This window comes from Setaria italica, chromosome V (assembly GCF_000263155.2).
Source record: "Setaria italica strain Yugu1 chromosome V, Setaria_italica_v2.0, whole genome shotgun sequence".
NCBI lineage: Eukaryota > Viridiplantae > Streptophyta > Magnoliopsida > Poales > Poaceae > Setaria > Setaria italica.
In genome coordinates, this window is record NC_028454.1 from 34103344 (window position 1) to 34120744 (window position 17401).

The following is a 17401-nucleotide window of genomic DNA, read 5'->3' on the forward strand; positions in this document are numbered from 1 at the left end:
AGCAACGCGAATAACCACATGCATGAAGCAGGACGAGCGCGAAGCAGGCGGCGGCGGCGAGCGGGGAGGGGACGGGGGTGGGAGCGGGAGAGGAGGAGGAGGAGGCCGGGGAAGGGTTGGGCAGGGAAGGGAAGAGGTGGGCGGAGGAGTCGGGGAAGAGGAGCGCGAGGGCGCGGGCGGGGGAGGAGGGCGGCGCGAGGAGAAGGGAGGTTGGGGGCGGGTGGGAGGGCGGGAGAGGGAGGCGGCGGGCGCTGAGAGGAGGCGGCGGGGAAGGCGGAGGCGGAGGCGGCGGCTGCGGCGGCGGCGGCGGCGGAGGCGGAGGCGGCATGATCGCCGCCGGTGTTTGAGGGGGTGGTGCGGCGAGCGACTAGGCGGAGACGGCGCGCGGTCGTCGTCGGGCTCGTGGTCGGGCGGGGGTCGGAAACGGGGGGTCTTGCGTACTTGCGGTGTTGTGTCGGGTCGGGCCGGGCCGGGCCATGGCTCCGTGCGACCGTGGCGAGAGTCCACAATCGTGCGTCCGACTCCAACACGGACTCTGGCCTACTACAACACGTCACACACGGAGTAGATGCTTACGAATTTTGTTCGGAGATCTAGAATCAGAGGAAGGTGGTGCCATGTGATTGATTTTTACAGTACAGAATCGATAATGTTGGTGTTGCACCGTCACATTCCGAAGTCCAGACGACCAGCTGATTCATAAACGAATTGTGTTCTAGCGCAATTGTGTTTAGGGTAGTCAGTTGTAAGCGTATGCGGAGGCAAGAGGGCAATTTACCACACCTAACCACATAATCCAATGGGAAAACCTACGCGTATGGAAGCATCGAAATGAACTTACATGATGCGGAAACCCCATGTAAAATCATTAGCAGTGCCACCATTTATTTTCTTGATTAGGGGATTCTGATGACGGTAGATTATTGTTGGCCAGAGACCACAACGAAACAAATCGAAGCGGGTGTGTTTGTTAACACTAGCAGCAAACTCAATCAACTAATGTACACAGACAAACTGTTACAGCAATGGTTAGAGTAAATTAGTCAAATGCCGGCTCCCTATGAAAGGTGCAGCTGCTGCGACCCGACTTCCTTGTGTTTCATGGAAAACAATGATGGAGATCAGCTAATATGGATTACTTTCCTGTAAACAGCCTAAGCTCTGTCCTTTTGCTTTGCCTCGCCCAGCAATCGAGGGGCTCCCAAACCACGGCTATTGGACTACTACATTTTGCCATAATAGTACAGCTACTATACAACTCGGATTCACTTCCATCCATCGAATCAAGCCCTCCAGCACAAACACTGGACCTCACTGCAAACAACCATCTTGGTTGTTCCAGTCAACAGCTCTTTGTCGTTGACATCTCCTTGCAGAGTCACGTATAGTCACTTGACACAAAATAGCAGCCGTGTCTGAGCGGCACCAATCTTTCTCCTTGCTCCATTCCAAGACCATACCACTACCGTCTGCAAAGATCTGTATGTGCATCTGTTTGGTACTACAACATCATATTCACATCAGGGTCGCACCAGGAAGAGAGGAGGTTGCATCCGCTGTCTGTAATGTAGCAGGCACAAACGACATTGGTGCCTGCTGTGGTTCGCTAATGAAGCCCAGACTTATCAACATCTGTCTGCAATTAGGACAAATCACTGGGTAAGGCACGTCAGGATGAATAAAACTAAGAATACTTTGATAAATTCTGCAGAGTATAATAATATTGATGGCTTCACTGACAGAATACTCGGATAACCCCAACAAAGCTGAGGTGATTAAAAATTGACATATCTCAATGAACAGGACACAATTAAAGACCATTAAGTCATATGTTATGAAGCTAGCGCTTGGCATTACAAGTTTACAACACAAATATAAAAGTCAAGGTGATCTTGGTTACGACTTTTAATTGCAAAGGAAATTAGGAATTACACTTATACTTTCTGTGCTTAAACCAAGGAATAATATTTGTTTGCATTAAAAATTAGAAGGTCACCATAAACTCCAGAACCTAGGAAGGAGATGAGTTAACTGGAATACTACCATAGATGACATTACAAAGCCCGAACTCCAATTGAAGCACAAGTACACCCAAGAATCTCTTTAAAGGCCCTGATTTATCATAAGCAACACCCCCCATGATTTGCATTTTCAACAATTTTACACAGCAAACCGATAAAAGTAAATAAACTGATGCTAGTTTGGGTGATTCAGATTACAGAACCTAATGGAAGTCGAAATATCTGCTGCTCAAGCCATCAAAAGAGGGTATGAAATTGAGTAGCTTATATAACACTAATGTAATATTGTAGAGGTACCTGGGCAAGGTGTTATGCATGTTCCGCTGATTAACAAAGGAAGAAAGAGGTCCTCGAAGATTGGGATACTTATTCAACACATGTTCAAACTGTGGTGGAGGTAGCTACAGGTAGCAGCATGATGTGATATCAGTAAAACAGAATTATAGATATCCAGGAATGCTTCAGTAACATGACAGGGTAATACCTGTAGTAAGACATCGAAGGAATGTGGCTGAGTCTGGGATACCAACTTTAAAAATCCAACCCATAGCTTTTGCATTTTCCATATCTGCAGCAAGAACAACCCCAAAAGCTCAGAGCTCAATAAGTCAAAATAGCAAACCAATTTAATGACCTCTATCCATATATTTTTTTCCACAATTTTAAAACAGAAGATAATTTGTTTAGTGTGCCTACCCACAAAAACTTAAAATTATAGATCAATAATATTAGCACACCTCAGTGATAACTAATCTGCTGAACATGGCACAATGGCTCTATTAAGTTTCTAACCTTCATATATGAAAAGTAAACGACACCAACTGGGTTGGAACACACAGGGGGTATCTATATGTTAAAGTAGCTTCTTTTGCTAGCTAAAAATGTAGCTATAGAACAACTTTGTTGGGTTTTGGTTAAGCTTTGGTATAACATGGTCAAATCAACAAACAGCAAGAAATTAAACAGCCATAAAACAAAGTACATGAGACACTGGAAATTGACGAACCTGTTTATTGATGAGCCTGGAGAGTAATCCCATGACAAAATCAACCTGAATAAGTAAAGATTATCAGATAACTGAAAATCTGAAACACAATGTTCTTCAGACTATATGATTTGGAAAATGGAAAACAATACAAGCTGGCATGAACGAATTGCTCATAGTTTCTGAAACAAAACTAGTCTTTCTAGACAATATACAGGAAAATGTTGGTCACAATAAAGGAATCTATACAGCATCAGATCAGCAAGCGCATACAGTACTAATAGGTTGTTTAGCAAAGTAACCATTTAATTGTTAATAGTATATTCAAGAGTGTATAGATTGATTCCAAAAGGAACAGATGAACTGATTCCAAAAGGAACGGATGAACTAGCTAGCAAGTGTTTTCCAAAGATATCAAATTCATTATGCATAAATTAAAACAAGAATCAGCTTATCAGCGTACCAAAGCTGGGAAAGCATCAAGCGCTTGAATAACTGTTCTCATAAAAAGTAAAGGAATTGGTATCCTGTCAACCTGCAAAACAGTCCAATTAAGCAAGACGTCTTAAAGGATGCATAAAACTGCAATAGCAGTGGTAACGCTTACCATTTGATTCAGTGCCTTCTCCAAGACTTGTTGAGTAAATACCGTACGCTGCTCAAAGCATGCTTTGCAAGCATCTGTGATCTGAAATGAGTCTCCATCAGAAGCTGAAAATAATTTATGACAAGAAATAAAAACACATGACACACATTTACCCAAATGCATGTGGATGTGTTTGGGAGAACAATCTGGTATTCAGACAGTGTTCCAAAAATGTATAGATTTCTCTCAAGAACTCTATTATTTTGGAAGGCAGGTGCACTATACTGTACTCAGGAGCCATGCCATCTGTGTATTGCTAGCATGACAGAATATTATGACACGATATTTAAACAGCTATAGTACATGTTGTTACCTTTTTTAAGGCAACTTTATCTTTCTCCGGGTTAATATCATGAATTGCAATCAGAACTTCAGCAGGAGTCAATGCCGGACCAGTATGAGCAGTTCCCTGTCAAAAGTTATTTAACTGAAAGGTTAGGGGGAAAAAAGATTATGAGTGCATCCTTAATAACTGAAAGGCTAGGGGAAAAAGTTCATGCTAAAGAACACAAACAGGTGCATCAGATCAGTACTGAAACAGAGCCAGCCTGCTCATACTTCAACACCTCCCCTATCACATCTAGGCTCGAACAGGCATATGTTCATATTTCAGCCTTTTGTTGTGAGCTCAAAATGGGGGTTTACATAATGCCTATTAATGGAGTGTAATAATCACCTGCAAGATCCGAGCAAGCGCATCTTGGAACTTTTCCAGCGGAAGATCAACCAGCCTCGGAAATATGGGCAACACCTGAGACCAGTGTAACAAGAGAAATTAATCGCAGATTGCCGTGGAACTCATAAGTCTATTTGCATTTATCGAAACTAAAAAAAAACAAATTTTATATCAAACAGATTAAGTGATCGCAGTTGGAGCACCATAATTATTGTCATTTGATGGTGTGATAAAATGCAAAGCATATACCTCTTCCTTTGGAAATGAAGGCAGCAAGGGAATGAGAATGGATGCATCCTGCCAGAGAAAGTCACAAGACTCAGCAAACACATTAAATAAACAATTAAACATACCACTGTTAAAAGTGCAAACAAGTGAATTTGAGGCAGTACAAAGCGCAGCAGAAATATATGCATACCTTCAGGGTATTATATAATTGTTTAACAGCACCAACTAGCTCAGCTGAAGGAGTTGACTCGTCAGTCAATGTTTGCAGTATCTTTAAATGAGAAGACAAAAAATAAGCATATAGAACCTACTTTTATTGATATAATATATAAAGAGAAGTCGGGAAAAAACAGTGATACCAAGGTAATAAGATGTACACTGCCTTCAGGTGGATTATGAATTATGTTCAGCATCTCAGGACATGAGGACCCCAGATTACTTACAAGGCTGGGCATATGCCAATGGATACACTGGACAAAAATGCACCACAATAAGCAGCCAGTAATTGTATTCACTATTCCCTCCAATTCAAAATACATGTCGTTTAAGACATTGACTTGGTCTACAAGGTGAAACTTTGAACAACAATATCCATGAAAAATATGACATTTCAAAGGAACGTACCTAAATGTAGGAAAAGTATTTTTCACGGTGAACCTAATAGTTCTATGTTACATTATCAATCTATATACTTTTTTATTTGGTGGTCAAAGAAAAAAAGTTTGACCAGCAGGAATCCTAAACGGCATGTATTTTGAATCTGCGGGAGTAGTCAGTATTTAAAAAACTTGACAAATTGCAAAAGATTAAAGCCGCACCTGCTTGACAACTTTTGGAGACCTTCCATAAACATTGAACAGATGTTGAAGAAGACTAGGCCTCTGCAAGAAACAAAATGCTTTTACCACCACTCAAAAAGAAGAAAATGAAAGAAAAGACTAAGATACTATTTACATAATGGATACCTTTGTGCAAAGTGCAAAGAACAAAGAAATATGGCGTTTTGCCTCAGATAAAGATATTGCCGACTGCTTCCGCGAAACCAATGATGTCTTGAATGACCCACTTTCAGAACACCCAGCATCTGGAATCTGACCGCTAACTGAAGTTTCCTGGCTGCTTACCTCAGACTGATTTCACAAAAGATCGGTTACCAGTGAAATATTCAACCAAAATGCAGTAAATATTGAAAATAATCTTAAGACAATTTATCCCTGTGACAGGAATTAAAGGAGAGCTGCAAATAATTAAATTTTAAGAAACACACCCTATTCTACACTGCTAGATGGTAAAATGAGCAAGGCACTTTCATCAACTGCAATAAATGCTCAGTAAACAATCAAGAGATTGAAGGTTTCATGAGCAAGTCACAAACTAATTGTCCCATCAATCACTAAAAGTTTTCTTTTAACCAAAACAGCTTATGTCAGCTGAACTTTCAACAAGCTTATGGAGCTACTACATCGGTTTTAAATAATCCTTGGTATTTTTTAACCAAAACATGCTAACAGTAACATGTATATTAGTTTTCCAAATTAAAATTTAAATGAAAGTACAGAAGACACAGCACTTTGGATGGATTCACATCCATATTTCACTTTTAACTATGAAGTCTGGAACAGAAACTACAATTCCAACAGGAAATTCCAATATATTTGCTGAACTCAGATTATGTATTTGAATAGTTATGATGTTCCAAAATCTCTGTCAACCCCTAGCAGAGCCTGAGAAAGAAAAGAAGTTGAACCACGGCAAACATCAAAATCATTCAGAGTTACCTCAGCTGTAGATTCTTTTGAGGATTTCAAGTTAATTTCTGTGTCCACATAATGCTCATTCGCAACTCCCACAAGACTCTCTGTGGCGAACTGCTCAATTTTTTCTGTTGCGTATGTCAGATCATAGAGCCTTTTTGCAACCTAAATATAATGCATGTATCAGCGTTACATAGCCTAGTGTTTTATCAAGTCAAAACAAGGAAAAGATAAGGCATTGCTGTTCCCATACCAATCTAACTGCCTTTCCCCTGATTTCATCCTGAGAGTGGACTGCACACTGCAAATTAACAACAAAGAATTTAGTGCAGCACAGAATAATGTACCAGCCACATTAAAAAAAACTTATAACATTATTCTGAACAAAGGTTGGTATTATCGTAAATTGGAAATTATAGTACCACAGAATGTGAGCCATGCATACTGCATGCCTGCACTTCAGGTTAATGGAAATATTACACTGAAATGAAGATAACATGACAAAGCAAACTCAAGCATTGACATGCCAACTTAGAAAAATATCAGAATATATTTCTACTAGCTGAAAAGGAAACAAGCTAACCTTCAAAACAATATCCAAGCAAAGATCGCGAAGAGGAGGCCGACCCAAGATAAGGTTCCATACAGTCCCCAGGCCTTGGGTGACACGGTCACCATCCCCATCCTTTACTTGTTGGCTGTTGTCTTCTGACATGCAAAGACCCTCAAGTAATCTAAACGAGGACTCAGGCAGATATGGTGCATCACATAAAAGTTTGCTAAAAGACTTGTCTGAGGCAGGCATTGAGTCAATCAAGGACCTCGCCTAGAGATGAGAGCAAAGGAAATGACAAATGTTATTTCTTTCCTTATTTCAACAATCAGAAAGAACATACAAGAAGACTTGATAATGCTGAGCATGCTTACAAGTGATATAAAGAACTTCTCATAATGTTTAAAAGTGGAGGTAGAGCTTTCTGGCGAATTAGCAACATTCATAGTCTGCAGCAGATACAACACATGCATTGCCAGTTCATGCCCCTACAAAAACATGTGCCTCGGCAGTGAGAATCTTACGAGGGAAGTTACCAGACAACTAATATAATGCATGCTTAGTTTGGGAGTTGGGAATTGCTATCCACATGACAAACAGAGCAAGCTTAACTAGATCAAACATAGTTAAATTCATATCTGAGATCAACTGGTGGACATACTCAATTAGCAGCAGTAACTCAACTTGACGAACGCTTAAACAGCTCAAGCTCAACAGAAATGGGCAACGGATAGAAAAGACACAAGATCACTCCAACAGTTGAACCCTAGTAAGGACAAATTCCCACATGTATGAAGATCAAAATATTGGAAGGAGAAGAATGAGATTCGCTCTAATAGGCTTAAATGCTTAATACATGTGAGTCTATTTAACCAAATCTCTACTCATCAGCTTGAGACCAACTTCAAGCTTAGTATTGTGCTCATGACCAGCTTGTCACGATGGTTCCAGCCAAGTTCACTACAACCAAAAATAATAGCATGATCACAGTTTTAATGTCTAAATTTACATCTGACGACATAATGTGATGCGCGTGTGCATTATAATCCAAAAGAGAATAATGAATTCAGATCCCAAACTCAGCCAAATGCTAATTCCTAGTGAATTGATTGATCGGAAAGTTGGATGTTTCTGCGCTGCACAGCAGTGCTAGAGACACCAAACAGTGGATATAATTCACTGTTAGTAAAGTACCTTCTGATCATGATAATGAAAGATAATGTGTCTCTGAATCAAATCCATAATATTATCATCATCAGCACTCTGCGAAGACACAAGATAACGAGAAAAGGCAGTAGTGTGAGAACAAACTACTGAAGGTATAATCAAAGTGTTAGGAAGGAATAAAAGAGGTTTGAAAAAACACATTACTAAGCTCTAATATGTACAGTTAGGAAGGAATAAAAGAGGTTTGAAAAAACACATTACTAAGCTCTAATATGTACAAGACTAGCTTACGATATCAAAATGATACCTGGGCAATCAAATGAGCAAGCAAAGAAAATCTGGCATTGAGACTATTTTTCTTGTAATCATCAATTATCCGCCCAATGGCTAGTTTGTTCAATAATGATTTCTCTTTGTCGCTTAGTTCCAAATGAGACGTAATAACTGGTAAGTTCTGATTGGTATCCTCTGGTGTTGATGCCTCGGGAACTGGTAAGAAGGGGTCAACCTCTGAATCCAAACTATCAGATTCATCGATTGAAGTAATTTCTGAAGAAATGGGATTTGGCATCTCTTCATCAACAATAGAAGAATGAACCCCGACATCCACAGGTGCCTCAGCTTCAAAGGTTGGCTCTGGCTCAGTGGCAACATCCAAAAGCTCCAACTTGTCTTTGGCAATTGTTTGATTGGGTTGAGAAGCCGAGTGATGTTCATCTTCATTTTTTTGTAAATCTCTTGAATAATCTGAATAGTTTTCAGCCTTAGAAGAATTGGAGCAAAGTGTACTTGGCAAATTATCTGTTTGAGGCACAATATTGGTTTCCACCTTCACCTGTACCGAATTTACAGCAGCAGGTGAAACTGTCCGCCGTGGATCGAGGCGACGAGGGTCCTGCAAAACATCAGCATCCTCAGAATAGGAATTTCTTCTGACTTTCATGCAAACAACCTGAAAACCACCAAAAGATAGATCATACCCTTCTTGGATCACGCTTAGCATCATGAACACCAGGCATAACAAAGGGATCAGATGTTGAGATGCTGACACCATCAGCTGTGGGTGTTGATTGTGCAGCAAACAGTGACGAGTCTGAATTGACTGGCAGGTTCTCTGTTAGGAGACCAGAGGAATATTTAAAATTCGGTTTCTGGAGATTGTTATTTGTTGCTAAAGGAAATGAGGCTCCCGGTAGATGTTTCATTGTTTCTATCACAATGTCAGCCATGACATCTGCCTCTACTGTTGACACAAGAATACCCAGGGATTCAGCTCCTCTTTCTCCTTCAGCGAGTAACGCACCAATCATTTCAATCATCTTCTCAACAGGAGACACATCACTATTCAAAATGGCTGGATCAGATGAATGACCCCCATTGGCATCATTGTCAGCCTGCATATCAGAATAATCAGAAGATCCCATAACTGGCAGATTTGAAGTAGCAGATGTATCAAATCTTGCTCTCTTAGCTATGCCATCAGACATAGCAAGAACATCACTTGATCTAGCAGCAGATTTCTTCCGATTATCTCCATACGGCATCTCCCATGCTGGAGACTCATCCTGTGACATAAGAAAACAGCTTAAAATTCTTCAAAAGCGACCGCACACAACTTATCATGGAAGCATATTTCCAAAGGTACATGTACAATCCCTTTGTGCAGACTGTATAACCAATACCTTGGTAGTGCGAGAAGCACGCTCTATATTTCTAGACATCTTCTCTGCCTGCCTAATATTTTGTTCCATTGCCTCGCCAGGGCTGAGAGCACGAAGCCGCCTTACCAATATGTCTTTGGACTGTCCAGAGAAGAAAGTCTCTGGTTAGGTTGACAAGTAATATATGTCAAAAAACAAATCGAAATATTTAAATCCTAAACAAACCCTTACGGAAAATTAATGGTAAATGATACAGGATACCTTAAAAGAAACATAGTCTACGAAAAATAGCTCATAAACATATTAGTCAGTTTATTTAATTATCGAAAGTTACCGCAACAACACATGCAAGCAACACCTACGTGCACATAAGAAATTCCTGGAAGATCAACCAAGAATATTTTTTCTCTGGTAACTCAGACAGCTACCGGATCAAAAAAGAAGGAAGGGGAGTAGGGAACTCTTGATGGGAGTGATTCCCTAAAAAGCAGCTGAATAGCTCAGACCAGGTTCTCACAAATTTATAATCCAAAGATACAAGAACTGAAATGTGTCCTCACTTGGTTATTATTTGACACATGACCTTCATGCATGAGATAAGCTGCCATGAAGACATGATGCTTCCATCTTCGGGAGCCATTTTCACAATCAATCATTGTATTTGAATTACAATTATTTAATTGGCCATTTTGTTGAGTAAGAATGTAATAACAAGCAAGCCAAGTTACACATCATCACAATTAAAAATAAACTACAGCAACAGTTTAAGAATCTTTTAGCTGCATCGAGGCATGAAGTATGTCCATTAAATCAGATAGTTTAGCAATGAAAACTGATCCATAACTTATAAGTGTAACCTGTATTAGATGAGCTCACCTCAATCATTGCCTGGTGAGAACTCCTTAGAAACCCCAAAAAAGCTGCTCTTAGGGCATACCGCAGGCTTGCTGAATGTGCACCCTTCGCAGTCTCCAAGCTAGGGTCAAAATCAAGTAACACCGGCAGCACACGGTCATAGTAAATTGGCCGATTCTTTACAACCGCTGCAAGACTGACAAATTGGCTATATTTAGAATAACAAATACATCTTAGAAAGCTATGCAGTCTTGTAAGATGAACAGCACAAAAGTCCCAAGATTCAAAGTTATACTCGATCTCCACATATAGATGGGCTTGCAGTCAAGCACGCACGCACACACAAAAGCCAAACTAAGTGGTCAGGCAACAGAGGCCAAGATAAGAGGTCAGAGGATCACAAAGAACCAAGGTTATATAGTAAAAAGTGTAGGATACCAGTCAATTGGCTAAACTATTTCAATTATTCCATAATGCTTGCCTATTCAGCATTCAGTATAAACAAGTGGACACCTAGAAAATGATGCCACGCATTAAATAAACTCCTGTTTATCGTCGTGCCATAAAGGATGCTAGTCCCATAGGAGAAAATGAAGGAACAATGGGAGTATGATGAACCACTTCTACTCAATACATCAATACAGCTGGTAGAAACCCTTACGAATTAATGGTGCCAACTAGGAAGGACCCTCGATGAGCATAAGCTGATTGCAGAATATCCAGGAGAAGGAGGAGGGCTCTGTGTGCATCAGCTTCCAGAACAACAGGATCAAGGCAAGGATGAAATTGAGAGAATCGTGAAACATCAAATCTCCTGTTTTTTCCTGTATGTACGGTGAATGCATACTTTGATGTGAAAGCCAGTTTCTCTCAAAAAAAATATTGCCCAATTAATTGTTACTGTTAATCTGGAAAATTGTACCTTCAATTGACTGTATTTGGTCGCTGATGGCTTGAGATGTGCAACACAAAATCCATGTTTCAATGAACTTTACAGCAAGTAGTTTAGTTGCAATAGGTCCAGGCTGTTACATGTCACACAATAGAGTCAGCCAGTAACAAAGAATATAAACCCAGCAATCACAGGCCAACCATTGCATCTGATCTCAGACATGTCATTTTTTTATAAAACTGGTAATATTCCCAGGAAACTCTGCAGTGAAGTACAATGTATCATCTAGGGACTTACAATCACTAGATATTTAACAAGGAGAATACAACAATGAAGACCCCACACTTTTATAGTTTTATGTAATTGCATGATGTGTCAATTACTCATGACAGAATAACAGTAGTTGCACTTATTGCATGTATGCAGCATTAAACCAAACCTCATGCATCACACCACGGACTGCATCTTTGAACTGCTTCATCCATGCCCACATGTCTTCGAGCCAAGCTTCAAGTTTTCCGCACTTGTTAATCTAGATTTACAATTACAGTAGAACAGTGAGTACCAGGAATGATTCTATTAGCAGCAAGTACCTAACATTTAAAAGATAATATTATAAGTAATATCAAATCAAAGCAGGAAACACATGTGCCATGAAAAGCAATATCAGATTTATATGATCAAGATTCCAGACCAATGCTTCATATTTTTCGAAAACAAGGGGGAAATGCCACATTAATTTGTACAGTTAAACACAATCCTTCTTGTATATTAGTACAAACAAAGAGCAGACAATCTAACCTCATGATATGTATGACTCAATCAGTTTGACAATTTCATTTTTCCCTTATAACAGTTGGATTCTAGATGTTACAGGGTAAGAGAACAGCTCGGTTTCATGCATTTTAATTCATAGTCAAATGGGAAACATATTTATCTACAAGCTTCTACAATCTTGCAGTCATATTTCGTAAAAAGAATACATTGCTCTTACCACTAACAAATTCTAACAGTCCTATTAATTTATGGATTTGACCGTGTATATAACTGGGACACACTACTTTTAACTTGACAATAAGCTAAACATATAAAATTTTATGAAATTCTTTCAAGCATTTAACTGGATGAAGTTGGCTATATTTCTTTTTCATGGCAATATGAATAGTACAAGGAAAATCCAGTACATTTATTATCACTTTAATGCAGGTATACACTTAAGATGGTTGAGTCAGGGGAAGGAGGTAATTTTTTAACTCACTTTTATCAAACACTAAAAATAAACACCAAATTGCCATGCAGCTCTGTCCATACTATTCTAGCATTTGTTGGGTCAGGTCTGCTCTTGCCCCAGACAATTTAGCAAATATTTATTAAAAAAATGGGGGGGAACAATGAGTTCCAGACAAAAGAGATGAATAAAACCACCAAAAGCCAGTCATTAACAATGATTTGGAGGTTTTGGTCATTAGATGAACAGATCCTTGCAAACAACTGAAATGGTTGGCTTTTTAGTGGTAGCACACTAGGTTTTGTGGTCCTCAGTTCTTGGATGACCAAAAAGAGATGCATGCACACTCAACATGCCGACAGTCGAGAACAGACAAGTGCTTTCATCAGCAGCACTTTAAGTCAATGGCTGTTACTGTTCTGCATGAACTGACAAACTGGAAACAGGAGAAAACAACAAAAAATGCTGGATTTACACTGTCTTCAATAACAGGTCAACTACAGCATGCATTGCAGTTAAAAATGCTTGGCATTTGGAGCTTGGAAACTCTTCCTATGAAGACTAGGTTTTATGTTAGGCAACAGGCATTTCTTGTAGCGTAGTTTTTCACTCCGATGGATTTTGTGAGACGTTGCAGAAACAATTAAGCAAACAACCTCATAAAATAACCATAGCAACATCACAACGGTAGGTAGTTACAACAACTGTGGATTTATTCATTGATAAATATCTGTTTTACAAAGAACAACCTGAAGTGCCATCTCTTCCAATACAGCAGCAAATAAATTTGTCCCACTAGCTATAGATTGCTTAACAACCGCAGGATCATCATGCTTCAAAAATGACAGCAAATTTGGCATCAGCACAACCAAATCTTCTGTTACATTTGTGCCAAGCTCTCTCAGCAATCTGTCATAAAGAAACAGATATATGAGAACTACCACAGCAGTTTTCCCAAGTAGAAAGGAAGGAATAAAGAAATAAACACATTATCATTAATTCGCACTACGCTAAACATTAGGTCAAATTCTATAGCCTCCAAAGAATCTCAGCAAGTTGTTCATGGGTACTCAAGTTGCTTAAAGCAGACCAATGACACTTTAAACAATATATAAACTTGAATCAATAGGGACAAACCATCAAAATTATACAGATTTAAAGATATTCTTGGACCAGACTTTGTCTTGACCAAAGGACAATACATAAGATAATACAAACTTCTATCCCGCAAGAATGAACATCATTCCAAAGCACCATGCTTCAATAGAATTAATGAAAGTGGTATTGAAACAAAGCTTTGACACCATTGCTTCATCCTCCTACTAGATGGTATCAACCAATCCATGCTAAATCAACTGAACATTCATCCTGTTATTGCCAGTTCGTGCGAAATATTAATTAATATCTCCACCCATTACTGATATTAGGCTCCAACTCAGGTTCCCAGATGCTAACAACAAAAAATCACAAACTTGGCCAAGCCCACGCTCATAAAACCTCACAAGAACAGTTGTGCACGCACGGATGCAGAACGGAGCAAGTCAGATCTACGAAGGTTAATCATATAACAATTTCCTCAGTAACTTCCTATCACGTCGACTCCAACTAAAACCAGCCTCAAGTCCGAAATTCATGAAGACAACGGACCTAACCATATAAAACAATTTCGCCAGCACGCCTGGGAGAGGGAATCACTCGATACAATACAAAAGTCTATGAAGGTATGACCCTCGGCTCACCTGAAGGCACGAGACGAATCGAAGCGGGGCGAGGCAACCTCCCCGCGGTCTCCCGGAGGCGGCGGCGGCAACGCCTCGGCTGCCTCGCCTCGCGGCTGCGACCACCGGGTGCCGTCCGCCCCGAATTCCATGGGCTCGGGGCCTAAACCCTAGCTCAGGGGCGCAGAGCCTCGCGGGCACGCAGCGGGATAGCTAGGGCGCGGGTCTGCGCCAGGGGGGGAGTACGCAGCGGCGGCGGCGGCGGCAGCGGCTATTGGGTTTGGGGTAGGATTTCTGTTTTAGCGGTGGCCGCAGGCGACGCGGCGGCGGGAGGAGCAGGGGGCCGACGCGGCCGCTCAGGCCACGGGGGATAGGAGGCGAGGAGCAGAGAGGGCCAGGCCAACGAGAGGACTGGCCGCTGGCCTGCACGACGTTATAGGGCGGAGGAGACCGACGCGTGGGACCATTTGTGGTTCTACCGGGCCCACGCGTAAGTGTCTCCGCGACGTCCGGTTTGGCAGCGTGGGTTCGTGCCTGCCGAGCCAAAGGGGCGCGGGCGCCGCACAGCCGAGCGTTTTTTTTATATACTTATTTTTTTAAAGATATTTTTACTTATACTTTACTAACTGGTGTAAGCACAGTTTTGAAGGTGATGACATGTACCGTCCAAATTCAATGAACCTCGACAACTCCGCCGCTTCCGCAGTCACCTATCACTAATCATCAAGATCTCATCCTCACATTTCCGCCAGCGATCATCTATCACTAATCAAGGCCATCACCTTCGATCAGCTTTGGTGTACCGCTACCTCCATCGCCCCCCCCCACCACCACCACCAACGCAAATCACTTTTGACATTCACCCATCGGCTGCCTCCACTGTTCGACTCCTTCACGCTCTGGACATGATACCCCTGCCTCAACCGCCCTTACGACCGCCTCCACCATCGGCTCGATGAACCCCTCCAAGAGCTGGTGATCATGGAAACCCTAAATTTCTAATCCTAACTCTAACCCTAACCCTAACCCTAACTCGGGCACCATCATGCCTCAATTCGGGGGATGAAAAAGAAAGAGGAAGAGGACCTACCTCATCGCCCGCCGCCCACCGCTGCCTTTTGAAGAACAGGTCGCCATGTTCCTCTACGACGCCCTTCCTCAAGGAGGTGTCGCCGGCTTGCGCCGGGGACGAAGTGAAGCGATGAAGGGATAAGGTGATTGGATCCACCTTCTGGAGGCTTTCGCTTTTGTTTATATGGTATAGCTGGAGCGACCTTGCAGGCCCAACACTATAGCCTATAGCATGTATATATATGGTAGGCGACATCGATATGCTTGCTTAGTTGGCTTGGGAGCGAGCACATGGGCCTAAGGCCCATCATCGTCAGCCTCTCTCTTACGAAAAAAGTCTATATTGACTCCTTCAATTTATTATGAAAGTATGTATTCCTCCTCTAACTACGAAATCCAATATCAAATCTCCTGATGAACCAGAAAACAATATTGTTTCCCTCCTACCATGGTTCCAACCCCATTTTTGCCTATCTAGTGCCACGTCGTCAAGTACACTAGATATTGCTGGCTCAACTCATGGTAGAATATAGCTTTGTCCTTCTCCCGTTTCACGGCAACCGTCAGATGCTCATCATCTCGTGCGCTTCCTTCCACCTGCCCGACTGTGCCCCAGCATCTCAAAAGGCAGCCAAGGTCGAGGTGGCCATGTCCTTCCGCGCTGGACTCGTCTTGCTCCTTGTCACAATCACCTCCGTTGCCGCGATGAGGGCGTTCACCTCATTATCGTACGCTTTCCAATAGACTCTGCCTTTCCTTTGGACCCACCGTGTCCCGGATTAGTCAGAAAAAAATAAACCAGTTTTTGGAGTTTAGGAGGTTTGATATCACTCTATTTTATAGATAGGAAAGAACCGGAAGAATATTCATGCATTCGTGATAGTTGAGGGAGCTAATAGACCATTTTTCCTCTCGCTCACTCGCTCCGCACGCACGTGGGGCATGTTTGGTTGCACCCCTTGATCATTTGCTTGAGCAAAGATGCTGCATGCATTCTGCCTGTGAATATGTTCGCTGCCCAAGCAACCCAAGCAACCGGAAGAGTGGATTGTTTGGTTGAAGCTTGCTGCCTGGGAAAAAATGTAAAGCACAAAAAGTTTGCTTTGTAAGATAGAGAATGCATACATTTTCGTGTGCTTTCATTAATCCCAACCATTTGTACTCATCGCTAGAATCCAATCGTATCTCGCTGAATCGGTGCAAGTTTGCTGACTGTGAAAGTGGGATGCAGCCGATTGATCTTTGCAGTAGCGGAGTTTGACACCTTGGCCACCTTGGCACGCGGGTCATTTGAGATAGAGTAGAGATTCAGGCAAGCCACAATGCCAAAAAAAAAAAAGGCAAGCCACGATGCCAAAGCAGAAAGATACGAGCTATTAGAGAGCTGGAGTAATCATGGTGACTAGAGAACTCACGCAGCACCGCGCGGCACCAGTCAGTCGATTTTGGTGACCTGGCGGAGGAAGCTGCTGCCTGGTTCAGGCTGCTATCCAGGCAGATACCAGGCAGCAGTCCGCTCAGCCCTTTACTTATTTTTAGCACGTGTCACATTAAATGTTTAGATACTAATTAGGAATATTAAACGTAGACTATTTACAAAACCTATTACATAAGTTGAGGCTAAACGTTTAATGTGACTCTTCTTATATTACTCTATCATTGAGCGGAGTCCCACCGTTTTTTCCTTTTTTTTTTCTATGCATACTTGCACGCATTCATGCATCATTGTTGCATCTTGCGCTCATTGCATTCATGCATCATGGGGGCTTTAGGCATTCATGTTCTCTATGCATCCATTTTGCATCTAGCATTCAGTTCATTGTGGCATGCATTCATTCCAGCATCATTGTTTGCATCTTGGAGCAATTTCTTTATGCCACATTTTTGCATCTAGCTTTTCATTTCATTCATGCATCACTTTTGCCTCGGGCATCATGTCCTTCATG

At 41.6% G+C, this 17401-nt stretch overlaps 1 protein-coding gene across 1 annotated transcript; it reads right to left on the minus strand.

Annotated features, from left to right (window-relative positions):
• Positions 1-910: 910 nt before the first annotated feature.
• LOC101783541 lies at positions 911-14787 on the minus strand. Its single transcript, XM_004969578.3, has 27 exons — positions 14406-14787; positions 13416-13575; positions 11878-11970; positions 11469-11571; positions 11208-11370; positions 10568-10742; positions 9713-9832; positions 9011-9595; positions 8338-8925; positions 8058-8126; positions 7238-7351; positions 6894-7136; positions 6564-6611; positions 6335-6475; positions 5522-5686; positions 5375-5437; positions 4916-5026; positions 4747-4827; positions 4578-4625; positions 4329-4403; positions 3966-4061; positions 3614-3694; positions 3470-3541; positions 3028-3072; positions 2506-2589; positions 2319-2422; positions 911-1636 (listed from the first exon to the last, which is right to left on the minus strand). The coding sequence occupies exons 1-27, from the start codon at positions 14534-14536 to the stop codon at positions 1516-1518; spliced, it is 3879 nt and encodes a 1292-aa protein (XP_004969635.2). The 5' UTR covers positions 14537-14787; the 3' UTR covers positions 911-1515.
• Positions 14788-17401: the final 2614 nt, after the last annotated feature.

Coding starts and splice junctions, on each gene's coding strand:
- LOC101783541 (XM_004969578.3), bottom strand. CDS start 14,536: ATGGAATTCGGGGCGGACGGCACCCGGTGGTCGCAGCCGCGAGGCGAG. Junction 11,971..13,415: donor TGGAAGAGATGGCACTTCAG/GTTGTTCTTTGT, acceptor TTGTAAATCTAG/ATTAACAAGTGCGGAAAACT. Junction 5,687..6,334: donor CAAAAGAATCTACAGCTGAG/GTAACTCTGAAT, acceptor TTGTGAAATCAG/TCTGAGGTAAGCAGCCAGGA.